Source organism: Nomascus leucogenys, chromosome 13 (genome assembly GCF_006542625.1).
Source record: "Nomascus leucogenys isolate Asia chromosome 13, Asia_NLE_v1, whole genome shotgun sequence".
Classification (NCBI taxonomy): domain Eukaryota; kingdom Metazoa; phylum Chordata; class Mammalia; order Primates; family Hylobatidae; genus Nomascus; species Nomascus leucogenys.
In genome coordinates this window covers 26,730,393-26,749,290 of record NC_044393.1, presented here as the reverse complement: position 1 = coordinate 26,749,290, position 18,898 = coordinate 26,730,393, and the positions used below count along the sequence as shown (strand labels likewise).

Sequence of the window (18,898 nt, the reverse complement as noted above, 5' to 3'; positions counted from 1 at the left end):
CTCACTGCCACCTCCACTTCCCGGGATCAAGTGATTCTCCTGCCACAGCCTCCCGAGTAGCTGGGATTATAGGCACCCACCACCATGGCTGGCTAATTTTTGTATTTTTAGTAGAGAGAGTTTCACCATGTTGGCCAGGCTGGTCTTGAACTCCTGACCTCAGGTGATCTACCTGCCTTGGCCTCCTGAAGTGCTGGGATTACAGGCGTTAGCTACTATGCCCGGCCTGAACTCATGGATGTTTATTTTATACTTTGGACCAGAATCCAATACTACTTTATTTTGTTGCTCAAATTGTTCCTCCATTGGCCACTGGGAGCTCTTCCACTTGGCTCCTGTATCCCTTTGACATATCCCTCTCTATATGTTTTGCTTTGTTTTGTTTTGTTGAGCACCTTCTTTCTATTCCAGACTCATCTAGTATGTTTCTGCCCCAGTCCTACAATTAGCCATTTCCCAAGAAGCCCTGGCTCCTTTTATTGGAGAATGGCCCAGAAAACAAGATCTGGGCTCTAGGTATGCTCAGTGCTTCTCAGTGTCCTTGCTTCTAGGCCTTCACAGTGGAAGAGCAAGAGACATATGTATATATGCACAGATCTAGAAGTATTTCCCTATATAACCACCTATATCTATGTTCAGCTAAACATAACTGATGTCCAACTCTTATCCATGACCGCATGGGTTATTCTAGCTTGGTGGTCCCCAACCTTTTTGGCACCAGGCACCGGTTTCATGGAAGACAGTTTTTCCACAGACCTGGGGGTGGGGATGGTTTTAGGATGATTCAAGTGCAATACATTTATTGTGCACTTTATTTCTGTTACTATTACATTGTAATATATAATGGAATGATCATACAACTCACCATAATGTAGAATCAGTGGGAGCCCTGAGCTTGTTTTTCTACAACTAGACAGTCCCATCTGGGGGTGATGGGAGACAGTGACAGATCATCAGGCATTAGATTCTCAAAAGGAGCACACAGCCTAGATCCCTCACATGTGCAGTTCACAATAGGGTTCGTGTTTCTATGAGAATCTAATGCAGCCGCTGATCTGATAGGAGGTGGAGCTCAGAGGGTAATGTGAGTGATGGGGAGCGGATGTAAATATAAATGAAGCTTTGCTTGCTCACCTGCCGCTCACCTCCTGCTGTGCAGCCTGGTTCCTAACAGGCCATGGACTGGTACTGGTTTGTGGCCTGGGGGTTGGGGGTCGTGTTCTAGCTTCCTTCTCTTGCTTGTCTGTAACCTCCCACTCCACCTGTGACAAACCCGACTCCCACCGTTCACCATACATTTACTTAATTGTTCCATTTAGCATACATGTATGGTGGTTTTAGAATTGCTCCCTCTGATCCCCTGTGGGAAACAACTTATCAGCTAGAGTACAGTGTGTATGTGCAGTTCCTTTTGCCTTTAGTCTTACAGGCTCCACTTGTTTTCAAAGTTACTTAGGTCAGCACCCTATTCCCCCACCACCCTTTCAGTGAAGTTGTTTAATACATTTAGATTCAGAATGTCACATTCTGCATTCCATCCTGGAACACCCTGACTTCATGAGTGTGTATGTTGGTGTGTTTTAAAAACTGGGTCTCACTATGTTGCCCAAGCTGGTCGCAAACTCCCGGGCTCAAGCAATCCTCCTGCCTTGGCCTCTCACAGTTCTGGGATTATGGGTGTGAGCCACTGTGATGGCCTTCCTATGTCTTTTTAAAAATATTTGCATACATTAAAGCTTACTCTTTGTGCTGTCAAGTTTTTTGGGTTTTGACAAATGCTTAATATTTTGTATTCCTAATTACAGTGTCATACAGGATAGTTTCCCCTTCTTCAGGGATTATTTTTAACTTCTTTCAGATTTCACCTCAGCATTCCTGTTGGCTTTCACCAAAATATATCTATAAGCTGAGAATTTACCACCTCCACAGCTACCACCCTGGTGCAAATGTGTCTTTTGACTGTTAAAGTAGCCTCTTCACTGGTCTCCTTGCTTTCAGTCTTGTCCCCTACAGTCTTTGTCAACAAAGCAGCCAGAGGGATCATTTTGAAATGAGTCGGACCATGTGATTTCTTTGCTAAGAACCTTCCAGTAGCTCCCTTTTCACTCAGAGACTGGCCAGAGCCCTCATAATGGCCTGCAGCTTGCTTACTTGACTGTTCTTGATCATGACCTTATTCCTGCCTCAGGGACTTGGCCCTTGCCGTCCCTCCATCCTGGGATACTCTGGCAGATGTTCCTTTGCTTGCTTCTTTCCTCTGTTGAAATGTCACCTTCGCAGAGAGGCCCTTCCCCGACCACCTCATATTAAATAGTACCCTCTTCTTCCTGTATGTATTGTAATACTCACCCCTGACATTGCATGTGTGTGTGTGTGTGTGTTTGAGTACTTCCAATTGAATGGAAACTCCATGGCAGGGATTAGACCAGTGCCTGGCACATAGTAGGTTCATAATAAATATTTGTCCAATAAATTAATGTCTTATGTCACCAGTGTCTGGCATTCAGGGGTGAACTTTGCAGTGTCCAGTAACGCCATGAAATTATTTGCCACGTTCAGTAATAATTATGCACCTTTTGTTGAATTCTGATGGGGTATGAAAGTCCCCTGGTGTATAAAAACCTCTACCTGTAAGCAAGTCTGGAGCAGGACAGGGCTAGAGACCAGGATAGCAGCTCTGCCCTGACTTACCAGGAGAGTCTAGGGAAACCTCGTGGCCTCTCAGCTCCTCCTTGTCGTTAAATGAGGACGCTGTTGGTTGAGGCATCTGCTCTTGCTTTCAAGGTGGGAAACAGAGGCATAGGCTTAGTCATTTACCAAATATTTATGAGTCAGGACCTGGAATAAACTCGAGATATGCCCAAGATCCTTGCTGTTCAAGAGATTACAATGGATCAAGTAGAAAACAGTAGATTCCAGTGTAATATTTCTCAAACAATAAGAAATAACATTCTAAAATTTGATCCAGCACACGCATGCTCGGATGTAGATGGATATTTAAAAAGCTTCAGGATACAATACCGGCCCTTAATGTGATACTTTTTGAAATTTTCTATTGTTATTTACCTACTTAAATAAAGTGCTGGCTAATAAAAGAAAAAATGCTGGTTGCAGCCCCCTCAATGGTTTTCCTGGCTCACTAATGGGCCACAGCCTGCAGTTTGAAAACAATTGACATACTGGGTAAGAGCCCTGGCTCTGGAGAAGCCGGCCCCTTTGAATCTTGCCTTTGCCACTTATCAGCCAGGTTATCCCTGGGTAGGTCACGTAACCTCTCCAAGCCTTGGTTTCCTCATCCTCATTAGTAATACCACATCCCAGCGTGGTGGTGAAGTGCTTGAGTTGCTGCCTGTAAAGTGCTGTTCGCAACACCTGGCCATTCATTTGCCGACTGCTGCTGCTGCTGGAACAATGGCCAGGGAACAAAGCCTGTCACAGCCAGTCGAGGGGTTGAGTGTCTCCTAGTTGAGATCTGCAGGATGAATAGGACTTGTTTGACTTTGGTCATCAGGAAAGGAAAACCCAGAAATACTGGCAGGAGGGCTGGGAAGTAAAACACAGAGGTGCAGAGAGAACTAGATGAGAGCCGTACGGCGCACACAGTGTGTGTAGAGCAGTTTATGTTTTCCAGAACCTTCTCACAACCACCCTCCTATTATACCTTTGCTGTCCAGTAGGGATCCTTTGGCCACATGTGGCTTTTTATTGTTAATTAGTTAAATAAAATTAAAAATTCAGTTTCTCTGTAACATTTAAGTTCTCAACAGTCACATGTGGCTGGTGGCTACCATTTGGAGAACACAAATACAGAACATTTCCATTACTGCAGAAAGTTTTATTGGACAGTATGACATCATACCCTAACAAAAGTCTTGTGAAGGAAGTAGGTAGGGCATAGATTTTTCTTAGATACTTTATTGTTTCATAGCATTCCAAAAAATTAAAACTCATGACTTAATTCACCTTAACAGCAACTATTTATATTTCTGTAGCATCTTTTGATCTTTAGCCCATGAAATCAGCTTATGGATGGTTCCAATCATAGTGTTTATACAATTGCTTATTTTTTTCAGTTAATGTTACTTTGCAAAGACTTTCCACTGACCTGATACACAATGTTTATATTTGCCGGGTTAGTGAAGAGGGATTATGCCATGATGTAGCATCGTTGGGTTAACTGCTTCCTGATTGTTGGATGCCTGGGTTGCTTCCTGTTTTTCGGTATTATGAATAGTGCTGCCATGAACTTTTTTGTACCTGAAGGCTTTTTCTTCTTTTGAATTGTTTCCTTACTATAAATTCTAGGAAGTAAGTTATTCAGTCAAAGGATATAATCACTTTTATGGCTCTTGTTATATTTTGTCTAATTGCCATTTTTTAAAAAAAGGCCTAAATGTATTATAGGTATTATAGTTGCTTGGCTCATAAGAACATTCAGTCTCCAGAGGTCAAGAGATTATTAGCCCAAAGTGTAGCTACTTAGAGCAGGGGCTTTTGTCCTCTGCTTCCCAACTCTTGCCCTATCTTTCTATTGTACCACTCCAAATATTTCTTATCACAATGTTGCTGTTAGTAGTAACACTAGTAAATCTGAGTATTTATAAGCTCATAAAGCTTGTTACAGCTTTAAGCAAAAAGCTTGGGGCCAAGGGCATTTTAAAAAATGCACACTTTATGAGGTGCAACTGCGGAGAAATGAGGACGCGTTCTTAAGCCTTGGTATTCACATGGTGGTGGTGCTGGTAGAGGCTGTTACATTTCTTCCAGTGAAGCTGTTCTTGCAGCTGCCTTGGAATTTACTTCAGGGCCAGTTTATGAGCCGCCCCAAGTAATCTGCTTGGAGTCTGAGCATCATACCTTGTATTTGACCAAAAATGGTATTCCTGAGCTCAGTGCCACCTGATTCACTGCACTTGGAACCAGATGATGTTGGGCTCTTTCCAGAAGTCAAATCCTTCCTGGGAGGATGAAGATCTGCCAGCTCTGAGGATTCTGGGGGGGGGAAAAAAAAGAGCCTCAAGCTTTGAAGGCCATTCCTATGGTAGACAGAACTGATGTGAAAAGTGGCCATCCTGTTGCCCCAGGCACATGACCTTCTGAAGTGACCAGCTTGAAAGGGAAGCAATACTTGTGTGTAAGTCTGGCTCTGTTTACCTATGAAGGTCGTTTTTATTATTCTTCGGTTACTTCATGTTGGAAACATGGTGCAACGCAGTGAAGCAGCAGAGCCAAGGTGGAGGCAGGCCTTTTTTTTTTTTTTTTTTTTTTTGAGATGGAGTTTCACTCTTGTTGCCCAGGCTGGAGTGCGATGGCGTGGTCTCGGCCCACTGCAACCTCCGTCTCCCAGGTTCAAGCGATTCTCTTGCCCCAGCCTCCCAAGTAGCTGGGATTACAGGCACCTACCACTATGCCCGGCTAATTTTTTTGTATTTTTAGTAGAGACAGGGTTTCTCCATGTTGGTCAGGCTGGTCTCAACCTCCTGACCTCAGGTGATCCGCCCACTTCAGCCTCCCAAAGTGCTGGGATTACAGTTGTGAGCCACTGTGCCCTGCGAGGCAGGTCTTTAGGATTGTCTCTACCCCAGGGCTTCCCCACGGAAATATAATACAGACTATGTATAATTTTACATTTTCCAGTAGCCACATTTAAAAAGCAAAAAGGGACGATGCCTGTAATCTCAACACTTTGGGAGGCTGAGGCAGGAGGATCACTTGAGCATAAGAATTTGAGGCTACAGTGAGTTATGTTTGTGCCACTATACTCCAGCCTGGGTGACAGAGTGAGACCCTGTCTCTAAATAAATAAATGGGTAAAAAGAAACAGATTTTTAAAAAATTGTGACAAAATATATGTAACAAATTTACCATTTTAACCATTGTTAAGTTTAAAATTCAGTGGTATTTGCAATGTTGTATAACCATCATCACTGTCTATTTCTAGAACTTTTTCAGCTTTGCAAACTGAGACTCTGTACCCACTAAACAATATCTCCCCATTTCCCTTCCCTCCAGCCCTTGGTAACCTCAATTCTACTTTCTGTCTCTGAATTTGCCTATTCCAGGTACCTCATATAAGGGGACTCATACAGTATTTGTCCTTTTGTGTCTAGCTTATTTCATATATATTTATTCAAAGCTCGTAATGTTTTCAAGGTTCATTCATGTTGTAGCATGTATCAGAATTTCATTTCCTTTATGGCTGAGTAATACTCCATTGTATGTATATACTACGTTTTGTTTATCCATTTATCTGTTTATGAACTCTTAGTTTCCATCTTTTGGCTATTGCGAATAGTGCTGCTATGAACATTAGTATCTTGAGTCCTTGTTTTCAATTCGATTTTTTTTTTTTTAAACGGGGTCTCTCACCCTGTCACTCAGGGTGGAGTGTAGTGGCGCAATCATGACTCACTAGCTCACTGCAGCCTCGACCTCCCAGCTGGAGCAATTCTCCTGCCTCAGCCTTCCGAGTAGCTGGGACTACAGGTGTGCACCACCATGTCTGGCTAATTTGTAAATTTTTTATAGCGACAGCGTCCCACTCTGTTGCCCAGGCTGATTTCGAACTCCTGGGTTCAAGTGATGCTTCTGCCTTGGCCTGTCAAAGTGTTGGGCTTACACTTTGGGCGTAACCCACCATGCCCAGCCAATTGTTTTTTACGTGTGTTTTTTGGTGGCAGGGTGGGGTGGGGGTAGGGTCTCACTCTGTCACCCAGGATGGAGTGCAGTGGCGTGATCACGGCTCACTGCCTTGAGTTCCTGGGCTCAAGTGATCCTCCCACCTCAGCCTCTGGAGTAGCTGGGAATACAGGACTGAGCCACCACTCCTGGCTAATTTATTTATTTTTTTTGTAGAGGTGGGGTCTTGCTATGTTGTCCAGGCTGGTCTCAAACTCCTGAGCTCAAGTGATCTGCCCACCGTGGCCTCCCAAAGTGCTGAGACTACAGATGTGAGCCACTGCAATCATTTCAACATGTAATCAATATGAAAACATTATGAATGAGATAGATTACATTCTTATTTTCATACTAAGTCTTTGAAAATGGGTGTTTAATTAACATCTCAATTCAAACTAGCTGCGTTTCAAGTCTTAATAGTCATGTGTGGCTCATGGCCACCATATTGGATAGCTCAGACTTAGCAAAATACTGCATTGTGGCACAGATCTCTGGAAACACAAAGGGTTTTAGATTCAAGTGGGCCTGATTCCAAAGTAAATTTGCCCGTTTATCATTGGGATGGGCAGAAGAAAGCCACTGATGGGTGCTGTGGTAAAGAGGGAGCAGTTCAGTCATGCCAAGGGAAGAGGAGGGTGACAAGAAAGGCATGTTGGGGAGATGACACTTGAGCTCAGCCTTAGAGGCAGAGTGGGGGCTTTGTCAAGCAGTCACAGTGGGAAAGGACATTCTTTGCAGAGTATGCAGCTTGGGCAGAGGCCCAGAATTTTGAAAGAGCCCAGTGCTCTTGGAGAACCACAGCGGTTCTTTCAGCTCAACCAGGATATTAGGAGTGGGGGCCCTGCCGAGAGGAGAGGCTGGAGAGCTGGGCTGAGGCTGGACCTTGCACCACTGGCCACCACTGCACCTGTCATTCACGCCATCAGCAGCTCTTGTCTGGCTTATTGGCAGGGGCCTCCTCCTGGCTCTCCCTGTGTCCACTTGGCCCCTCCCCTTGTTGTCCCTCCTCCATTTAAAAATGGAAGTCAGATCATGTCACTTATCTGCTCAAAACCCTTCAGTGGCTTTACATTTTACTCAATCAAATTGGAGGTATCAGGGTCCGCCCCCACTCCTCTCTGATCTTACCTTCTTCCACCCTCCCTCCTGATCACTTCTCTGCCTGTATTGGCCTCATTTCCCCACCCTGGGGCCTCCACACTTGCTTTTCTCCCTGTCTGGAACATGTTTCCCTCAGATACACAAATGGCTCTCTCTCTCACTTCTTATCTCTTTCACTCGATTCCCATCTCTGTTCTTCAGAGAGAGCCTTCTCGTCACAAAATAAAATGATGCCCTTAAGTTTTTTCCAAAATGCTTATCACTACCTGGCATATCATGTCTCAAGGTGTTCACTGTCTGCTTCCATCCTGAGCATGTAGAGGCCCCAAGAAAGCAGGGGTTTGTCTGTTTTGCTTATTCTTCAGTGCTTGGTATTCAAGAAATATTTGTTGAATGGATGACTAGATGAATAAATAAACAACAAAACCTGAAATGTAGCAGCCTTTAGTAAATGTATGTTGATTTGAGATTTTTGTGGAAGTGCTTCCCTTTGCATTTATTTATTTTTCTCAACTTTATGTTTGGAAAATATCAGATATACAGAAAAGTTGAAAGAATGGTTCATTGACTAACCACATGTCCCCAACTTAGATTCAAGAATTGTTAACATTTCACAATTCCTGTATATATTCTTGGGTGTGTGTGTGTTCAAGTTAAAAGTCAGTTACAGGCCGGGTGAGGTGGCTCACACCTGTAATCCCAGCACTTTGGGAGGCTGAGGCGGGCAGATCACCTGAGGTCAGGAGTTCAAGACCAATGTGGCCAACATGGTGAAACCCTGCTCTACTAAAAATACAAAAATCATCCGGGTGTGTTGGCCCACACCTGTAATCCCAGCTACTTGGGAGGCCGAGGCAAGAGAATCGCTTGAACCCCGGAGGCCGAAGTTGCAGTGATCATGCCATTGCACTCCAGCCTGGGCGACAGAGTGAGACTCCATCTCATAAATAAATAAATAAATGTCAGTTACAGAAATATGACACTGACCCTTTGCATTTACAAGCTGGCTCTAAAGAGTGGTGAGTCCGAAGAGACGTCAGGCAGCAAGCAACTTGGGCCATGGCCTCTGACCTAGACTTCTCACCTCCGGAGGTGCCCGAGCCCACTTTCCTGGAGAACCTGCTACGGTACGGACTCTTCCTGGGAGCCATCTTCCAGCTCATCTGTGTGCTGGCCATCATCGTACCCATTCCCAAGTCCCACGAGGCGGTGAGTTTTTCCTTGGGAGCCTCAGCTCTTCTGAGTGCCAGGCTGGGTTCTGAGTACTAACAGTAGATGCCATCACAACTAAGATCAGCAGGGTCTACATTGGGCCTTTTTGATTTAGCGTGCCCCTGAATTCCCACCTGGTGGGTTGAACCACATAGCTAATAACTTTATTTGTTCATGTACCCATTAAGGAGATTTTTATTTAGTGCCTACTACATTTCAGACTCTGCTGAAAGATGTAGTGTCTGCATCTGAGGAGCATCTAGTCCTTGGGAGGAAGGCAGATAACAAAAACATACCTCCATGTGCTCCCATGAGAAGTACAGAGTCCAGTGAGGCTATATAACAAGGGGGAGAGAGACCTGATCTTACCCAGGGCTGTGGTCCCTGCCGAGGAGGCAGTGTTTGAGCTGAGACTGAAGGAATGAGCAGGCTTCTGCCAGGTGAAGTGGGCAAGGGACGAGGACAACATTCCAGGGAGAGGGCACTGCATGTGCAAGGGACTCAGAATAAAGGAAGGGGCTAGTTCAAGGAACCGAATGAAGGTGACTGTGGCCAGAGCACAGAGGGGGCATGATGAGTGGTGCAGCCAGAGATGTGGGCAGGGGCCAGAGGGTTTTAAGTATGAGAATGACATGGTCAAATTGGCTTTTTTGTTGTTGTTTTGACTGTTCTGTAAGTATCTTTATAACTATACACCCTCCTTCTACCCACTTTATTGCCCACTCCCATTTGCTCGTGACATTGATTTGTTGGAGAAAGCAGGTCATTTGTCATGTGGGATACCTATATCCCAGGAATTGGCTATTGCTTCTCTGTGGTGTCATTTAACGTGTTTCTCTGTTCCCTGTGTTTCCTGTCAACAGGAGTCCATGTAGAGGCCTGATTCCATTCCAATCAGGTTATTGGGTGCGAATACCTCAGAGCTGGTGCTGGTGCTATGTACTCCCTACTGTGTGGCATCAACAGGCATGTGGTGCCTGGCTGCCACACATTTAGAGATTCTTGGATTGATCGGTGGGTTTAGGTGGTATCAGCTGATCCCTCCATTATAAAAATCCCCTGTCAGTCTTTCACCTAAGCGGTGTTAACATCCATTGATGGTCATTGCTTAGATCCATTATTTCCTTCTGCATCTGTTAGCTGGAATTCTTTAACAAAGACCTTTTCCTTATCACCTGTATGATTACTCTGAATTGCTCTTCATAATGAAAAGCAGGAAAAATGCTTGGTTCTTTCCCTTTATTTATCAGTTTTCAAAGTTGTGAGTTCAGGCTCTAGCAACCTCCAGTGTTGACCAATGAAGCTTTGGTTTTCATAGCATTTTGAACATATTTTTTATATATTTAGTATGTTTTAGTTTTTTTTTTTTTTTGAGGGCACTTATCTACCATTAATTTGTTTTTTATGTTCAGTGGGAGCCCCTTTAAGTTGGTGTCTTTGTTCTTTGTCATACTTGATTAGTCTTTGATAGCTTCCTTGCTTCATGGTTCAATAAGATTCACAGGCTCTTTTTTTGTGTATATGTGAGACAGGGTCTTGTCTGTTGCACAGGCTGGAGTGCAGTGGCACAATCACAGCTCACTGCAACCTCTGTCTCCCAAGTTCAAGCAATTCTCCTGCCTCAGCCTCCCAAGTAGCTGGGACTACAGGTGTGCCACCGTGGCTGGCTAATTTTTGTAGTTTTAGTAGAGACATGGTTTTGCCATGTTGCCCAGGCTGGTCACAAACTCTTGGGCTCAAGCCATCCACTTGCCTTGACCTCCCAAAGTGCTGGAATTATAGGCATGAGCCACTGCACCTGGCCCCAGGCTCATTTTATACATTTCCTGCCCCAGTCTTGGAATCAGTCATTTCTCTAAAATGCTCTGGTTCTTTTCAGCTAGAAAATAGTATTTAGAAGCTATAGTTGGGACTTAGAAGTTCTCAGTGCTACTGAGCTGTGATTGCATCTAGGCCTTTCAATAAACAGAATTAAAAAATAAACATTTTTTAAGAAATGAAAAAGTTGTGAGTTCTTACTGGTATTTCCAATTCAAATGTAAGGTGATAGTGTTTCTATTTATTTGATTTTATACTAGTGTCTTGTATCTCTTTATCTTATGCTGGAAATCTTGTTCTCAATAACATTAACAAAATGATGTATCTGCTAGATCCTACTGAATCTGAGGTCCCCAGGACCACCCCAGGTTCAGTGATGCACTAGGGGGACTCTCAGCTGTGGCAGTGAAAGGATACCAGGTATGGCGGCACAGGGAAAGGGTACATGGGGCAGAGACGGGAGGAAACAGACACAGGCGTCTGAGTGCTCTCCCATCGGACACCCACAGGAAGGATTTGCGGCAATGTGTGTGAAGTGTTATCTAGCAGGGAAGCGAGTTAGAGACTCGGTGCCCACAGCTCTTACTGAGGACTGGTTACAGAAGCACCCTTGGCCTGGCGTGTACCAAAATTCCAGACTTCCAGAAAGCAAGCAGGTGTTCAGCATGAACCATATTGTTTACACAGTTTAGGTGTGGTGAGCCACTCTTATCATTTCTGGGAATTGTGAGAACCACCTGGAATTCAAGTTCCCAGATGCCAGTCAAGGGCCAACCTTGCAAGCATGCTTCTCTAAGATTAGCGATTTATATTAACTTTATTCTGCTCATCTACAGTATACCAGTTACACACTTTTAAAATAACTATATTCTTTACTACTAAGACTCAGAATGAAATTTAAGACTTCTTTGTGGTTCTTTTTTGGCCTTAAAATATGTCTCTGTGGAGATACAAGGTCAAAGTGCTGTGTTTAGTAACTATTTTTCTCTGTGTAGGTCTCCCATCATGAGATATAGTTCGGTTAATTTGCTTCAATCTGGTTTTAATTTTTAGAGATTTTTAAAATTTTGATTTAATTTGTTGTTTTAATTATATAAAACATTTATATGCAATATTTCTCAAAGTCAAAACTATATAACAAGGTACATTCACAGAAGTTTCCTTTAATCTCATTCTCCTCCACCCTGTTCCCTTCCATCCCACATAGTTAACAGTTGTTATTATTTATCTTTTCTTTCTTTTTGAAAACAGTAACAAATGCATATATATGTGTGCGGTGTGTACGTATATATTTATATTCTCCCCTTCGTTAAATAAAAGATAGCATACTATTAAACACAGTTTTGCAACTTTCTTTTTTCACTTAACATATGCAATATGTTCTGGAGATCCATATATGTTGGATATCACTGTTCCTGGAGATCCTGTTTCTGTAGCTGGGAGGATGATGGGGAATTACTGATACAATGTGGAACCTATTGATGCAGTGGAGAACTGTGGTGAAGAAACAGGCTTAGGGTGGGTGCAGGGAAGGAACATGCCAAGTTCAGTTTTAAACAGATACTTTAACATGTCCGGGTGGTTCTGTCAAAAAAGCTGGTGGATTTACAAGGTCTCTAGCAGGAGGAATGCGTGGGCTGAGTGTTGACCAGCATGTGGGAGTTGATAAGATGTCATTTGAAGCCACGGGAGGGGACAGGGTCTCCTAAGGAGAGAATATGGAGGGAGATGAGAAGAGGACCTAGGCCAGAGCCTGGAGGGGCTCCAGCATAGAGGGGACAGGCAGAGGAGGAGCAGCCAGCAAGGGCGGGAAAACCTTGGTGAACAGGGACGGGTTCGTGGCCTCTAGGTTGTCTTGTCCATCTCTTATTCTGGTATCTTGAGAAGGAGATCACTATTGGAATTCTTCCACCCACAATTGTATCGCATTTTAAAAACATCACCCCTGTGCTCCTGGGCTCTGTCCCCGCAGACGTGGCATGCTATTCGGTATTATAAATTACAAACGTGGTTGTTGGTGGTTGATGAGGCCCGCTAAGAGTCCCGAGGGAAGGAGGTGATGAGCCTTCTTGTTTTATAGGCAGAAGTGTGTGGCTGTTTGGAGAGCAGGGAGGCCGCTCACCTCCTGATGTGCTTGAAGCCCTTAGAAGTAAGCCACAGAAGCCTGGGTTAGTTCAGCAAACTTCAGAAAAGGAGCCCCTTTATTGTTCTCTTTAAGATTTTCAGTGGGATAGTGCATTAAAGTCTTTTGAGGCAGGGAGTTGATGAAGGGTTCAAAAATATGCCACCATACTCCCCCACCCACTGCCATTTAGAGGTTAATTTTGGACAACAACCTCATCTTTTTAAATTTAAATATAGTACATGACATCTCTCATTTTTATTAATCTTGCATTTAGGGAAACAAGACTCACACAAGTGAATTGTCTTCATAACTGAAGCTTACTGTTTTAACTTTTTTTTTTTTTTTTTTTTTAGCTTTTCAATGGATCAGTAGCAAAAAAATACAGTACTGTTGATCTAACTATTTTCTGGCGCATCAGGGGAGCACATGGCCCCAGGTTATACAGGGGGTTCTGTTGCTAGGTCTCTGTGTCTCCATAAGGCAGCCTTTCTCACTCCCCAAACTCCTAACTAGATAGAAAGGAAACACAGCATTCTGTGCATAAACAGGATTACAGAGAGAGGGTGGATGCTGAGACTGTGCTGCTTAGAGGTTGTCCCTAATAGCTGAGATTTGGAAGGAGTCGAAGGGAAAGAAGGGGGTTTTAACATGGGGACGGGGTACTCTTAGGGAGAAAGGGAGCCCATGGGAGTGGGGGCAGCTTGTTAAGACCCTAGGCAGCCGGAAGGCAGTTGAGAGATACCTGGAAATGGAGGGTGGCAGGAGGTAGGAGAGGGGGCAGAAGTGAGGGTGGGAGGACCCAGAGAACAGTCTTGCCCTCTTTGCCGTTTTGCTCAGGGCAAAATCTTCCCTCTTGCTTAGACTATAGAAACAAGGTTTATTAGTGGCTTTTTGGGTCAGAAGATAATATTTTTGGCTCCAGATGATGGGAAAGCCTTTGAAAAGCAAAAGAATGTCTTCCCTGTTGTTCCAGTAAGCCGATTTTTTGCAACTCGCTTATGACTTCAGTATTTCAATACTTAGCAGATTATTTGAAAGCTCTTTTGGGGTTAATCAGGGAGGAAAAGAGGGAACACATACAAATGCTTCCCACCCCACCCCCTTCCTTTTCATAGTAGGAGCAAGAATCAATTCCTAAAATCAAAACCCAAGTCCCTAGAATCGTAAGCCAAATGAAAAGGTTTTCTCATTGGCACCTCATTAAACTCAGACCTAAGAAAACAAACATTTGTTTGAGCCTGATGGAGGCGTGGGCCACACTTAATCCAAGCATTTTCTTGTAGGCTGGATTCTAAAATAGAAGATAGTAGGTCCTAGTTCCATTTCCATCTAGTCCAGGTTAGCAGGTAAGTTTCATCTCTCATGCCAAGTCTGATCGATTGCATGGTGGCCATGGTGAAAAGGATTCTGGGGGCTGCTGCTTTGCTCTGGAGGAAAGAAATTGATCAATGATGTCTGTTTGCTGTGAGCTGGGATTAGAGAATGACAGTGCCGGTCCTTGGACTGGCCGATGATTCTCCACGAGGCTGCACATAGAACCATCTGGGGAACTTTCAAAGGCCTAGACCACACCCAGAGATTCTGATTCAGTTGTTCTCTAAGCCTTGGATCAGTATTTTCTTTTTATTTATGTTTTTGAGACAGGGTCTTGCTCTGTTGCCCAGGCTGGAGTGCAGTGGCACAATCGTAGCTCACTGCAGCCTTGACCTCCTGGACTCAAGTGATCCTCCCTTCCTCTGCCTCCTCAGTAGCTGGGACTACAGGTGTGCTCCACCACACCTGGCTAATTTTTAAATAATTTTTTTGTAGAGACACGATTTCACTATGTTGCCCAGGCTGGTCTTAAACTCCTGGGCTCAGGTGATCCTCTCACCTTGGCCTCCCAAAGTGATGGGATTACAGGCATGAGCCAGTGTGTCCGGCTTGGATCAGTATTTTTTTAAAGTGTCCAGGTGATTGTAATATGCAGCCACTACTCAAGTCTTTAGATAATTTCCCTCAAACACAAACCAATTTTAGGAGGACAGGATATGTTCAGTTCTTAGATGTGTTAAGTTTGAAATAATAGCAAAATGTTCCGTGTGGGAAAGGAAAGGTGAGCAAGAAGTTGGGAATGGAGACCTGATAATTATTTTATTATTTTATTATTTTAAATTTTATTATTATACTTTTAAGTTTTAGGGTACATGTGCACAATGTGCAGGTTTGTTACATATGTATACATGTGCCATGTTGGTGTGCTGCACCCATTAACTCGTCATTTAGCATTAGATATATCTCCTAATGCTATCCCTCCCCCCTCCCCCCACCCCACAACAGTCCCTGGAGTGTGATGTTCCCCTTCCTGTGTCCATGTGTTCTCACTGTTCAGTTCCCACCTATGAGTGAGAAAACATGTGGTGTTTGGTTTTTTGTCCTTGCGATAGTTTGCTGAGAATGATGGTTTCCAGTTTCATCCATGTCTCTACAAAGGACATGAACTCATCATTTTTTATGGCTGCATAGTATTCCATGGCATATATGTGCCACATTTTCTTAATCCAGTCTATCATTGTTGGACATTTCGGTTGGTTCCAAGTCTTTGCTATTGTGAATAGTGCCGCAATAAACATAACATGTGCATGTGTCTTTATAGCAGCATGATTTATAATCCTTTGGGTATATACCCAGTAATAGGATGGCTGGGTCAAATGGTATTTCTAGTTCTAGATCCCTGAGGAATCGCCACACTGACTTCCACAATGGTTGAACTAGTTTACAGTCCCACCAACAGTGTAAAAGTGTTCCTGTTTCTCCACATCCTCTCCAGCACCTGTTGTTTCCTGACTTTTTAATGATCGCCATTCTAACTGGTGTGAGATGGTGTCTCATTATGGTTTTGATTTAGACCTAAAACCATAAAAACCCTAGAAGAAAACCTAGGCAATACCATTCAGGACATAGGCATGGGCAAGGACCTCATGTCTAAAACACCAAAGGCAATGGCAACAAAAGCCAAAATTGACAAATGGGATCTAATTAAACTAAAGAGCTTCTGCACAGCAAAAGAAACTACCATCAGAGTGAACAGGCAACCTACAAAATGGGAGAAAATTTTCGCAACCTACTCATCTGACAAAGGGCTAATATCCAGAATCCACAATGAACTCAAACAAATTTACAAGCAAAAAACAAACAACCCCATCAAAAAGTGGGCGAAGGATATAAACAGACACTTCTCAAAAGAAGACATTTATGCAGCCAAAGAACACATGAAAAAATGCTCGTCATCACTGGCCGTCAGAGAAATGCAAATCAAAACCACAATGAGATAATTATTTTATTAACAGAGCATTATGATGCCTGTAAACCCAGCACTTGGGAGGCTGAGGTGGACAGATCACTTGAGGTCAGGAGTTCAAGACCAGCCTGGCCAACATGGTGAAAACCTGTCTCTACTAAAAATGCAAAAACTAGCCAGGCGTGGTGGCGTGCGCTTGTAATCCCAGTTGCTGGAGAGGCTGAGGCAGGAGAATCACTTGAACCTGGGAGATGGAGGTTGCAGTGAGCTGAGATTGTGCCACTGCACTCCAGCCCGGGTGACAGAGCAAGACTCCATCTCAAAAAAAAAAAAAAAAAAAGCCAAACAAACCAAGCAAATACAGCATTATTACTTGAAACCCAAGAATGAGTTGCTGAGTTTTGCAAGGGAAATGAAGATCCAGGAAAGACGTGAACTTGGAGCATACCCAACCTGTTGAAGTAGTTTCCGTGCAATGTAGATAGACTGAGAAGGTGCGGGTGCTGTCCTAGAACCCAAGAGCAGGAGCGCCGCAGGGCCTCCGGAAATGGTGGGAACTGGGACTTACTGGCATGCCCTCTGCCTCCCTTCCTGTCTCCCTCCTGTCTTTTGCTTTTCTAACTAGTACCCTGCTTCTCTGCTTGCTGGCCCTGTGGTGAGATGCAGCACAGCCACTAAACACAACCATGCCTTCCTGCTGGTCTCAGTTCCAGAATCCCCAGGGAAGGAACTGGCTGACCCAGCTTGGGACAGCTGTGGCCAGTGTGGGGGAGGGGAGGGTTCTGTGGAGTGACCTCTGAGTGGGGATGGGAAGGTCCATTCCCACAAGGGGACTGCTAGACAGACAAAGCTGGGGTCTCCATTTCTCTCCCTCTCTCAAGTGACAGGCAGAGCAGTGGGCAGGGGACCAGGAGAGTGCGGCCTCCCTGAAGTCCACCGAGTGGTCCATGGAGAGCACATGTGACACCAGTTCCCTGGAGATGATGGAGGAAAGCCGGCCTAGTCTGACACCACCACTGTGTTCCAGCTGCTGCCCTTCAGAGTTGGGTTTCAGTAGAAGGAAGTTCTCAGCAGGGAGTTCCTGGCTTTCTAGGGAAGTCCTGGGATAGGTTTGAGGGGTCTGTGATCCCCCTCAAATTGTGTACAAGAATGTGAGGTTTGTATGCCCAGGCACATTTTCTGGGGGAGATGGTCCAGATAGCCTCTCTACATGGAGTGCAGTGGGAAGTGGGGGGCAGGTTTCTTCTCAAGGTAGGGAGCCTGTCTTCCTCCTCCCCACAACCCTCCTCCAAGCCTCTTTTGGATCGATTTCTACACAGAGTGTTGTTGATTCAGCCAACCGTAACTACGCAAGTGGGTGTTGACTTTGAGTTCAGCAACTTGTGTGGCAGATAGTCAGTCATACACGGTAGTGAATCAGAAACTCTCCTAGCTTCAGTGTTGACTCTTCTCATCTGTTCATGTGCTTATAGCGCATCTCGTCAGCTCGCAGCCAGCTGCCTGCTTCTAGAAGGCAGATCCTTTCACTTCCACTCTGCCATGTTTGTTGATTGCCACCGTCTCATATTAGTGGGGACTCTTCCTGTTGCAAGTTCAGAAACTTAGCTCCAGCAGCTTCCCCTAATGGAAACAGTATTGACTCTTGGAACTGGGACTTTCAAGGCACAGCTGGATTTAGGGGTTCAAGGGGTCTCCAGGGCTCCATGTGTCTCTCTCTCTCCTGGCTTTCCTGGGAGTGCTGGCTTCCTTCCTAGGCCCTTGCTCTGTGTTGGGAAAGATGGCTGCAGCAGCCACAGTCAGTGCCCTTATCAGTCGGGATTGACAGGTGAGAGAAGCCATTTCTCTGCCTCTCCTCACCTTCTGAGTCTCATGGAAGGCCTCTCCTTGGCCACATACACCTTGCCCCACAGGTGGGAAGCGGGAATGAGTGCTATCTCTGGCCAGGCCACATTTAGCTGCGTACTCTTGTGACCCCAGTGACTGAGAGTCCCCCAGACCCCCATGGGATAGGGAAAGGGCAGGGTCCCCATGGAAAAGAGGTGCTGGGAAGACAGCTGATGGCCAGCATTGCAATCTAGTGGAGGACTCGCCACAGGCGATGCTGAGAGTGGTGCCTTCCAATATGATGCCCGTGGAGACTTCACAACCAACCAGAAAGCCCTGCAGTGTTTAGACCCCTGATGATGTTTTGGCTCATCAGGGTGGTGAGCCACCTGCACCCACTGCACCACAGGTGGCTCATTCCTGTGGTGCAGTAGGACAGTGGCCTAGAAGGTCAGGACTCTTCTGGAAAATTTTGCACAAGGGTCTTGATTTTAAACGAGCCCCCTGGTTGCCAGTGAGGTCTGCCGTAAATAAATAATGAGCCCCAGGCAAGCATCCACCCATTCTCAACACCTCAGGACACAGACTCACAGAAGCAACTTTGCATTTCTGCTCTGTGTGGTTTTAAATCTTGGGAGGAGCTTGCTGTTGAATTGGGAGGCAGGCTGTTTTTTACTTAATGACCCGTTCTGGAGAGATTGCCGTGTGATGAGGGTATAAACATGCTTCCACCAGCTTGTGGTCTGGAGATGTGTACCGACTGGTTCTTGGGAGAGACGGCTGGACACACAAGGAGCCACAGAGCAGCCAGTGGGGAGGGCTGGCATAGTTGTGCTGAATTGTGTCTGGAATGAGCTCCC

At 44.9% G+C, this 18,898-nt stretch overlaps 1 protein-coding gene across 1 annotated transcript in view; it reads left to right on the top strand.

Moving 5' to 3' along the window:
- The window catches only part of MANBAL (mannosidase beta like), a 28,762-nt gene that overhangs the window by 2,743 nt on the left and 7,121 nt on the right, over positions 1-18,898 (top strand). Inside the window, exon 2 of the mRNA XM_003253548.3 lies at positions 8,783-8,988. Coding sequence (XP_003253596.1) covers positions 8,839-8,988 — 150 coding nt within the window. The 5' untranslated portion in view covers positions 8,783-8,838. The remainder of the gene's footprint in view (positions 1-8,782; positions 8,989-18,898) is intronic.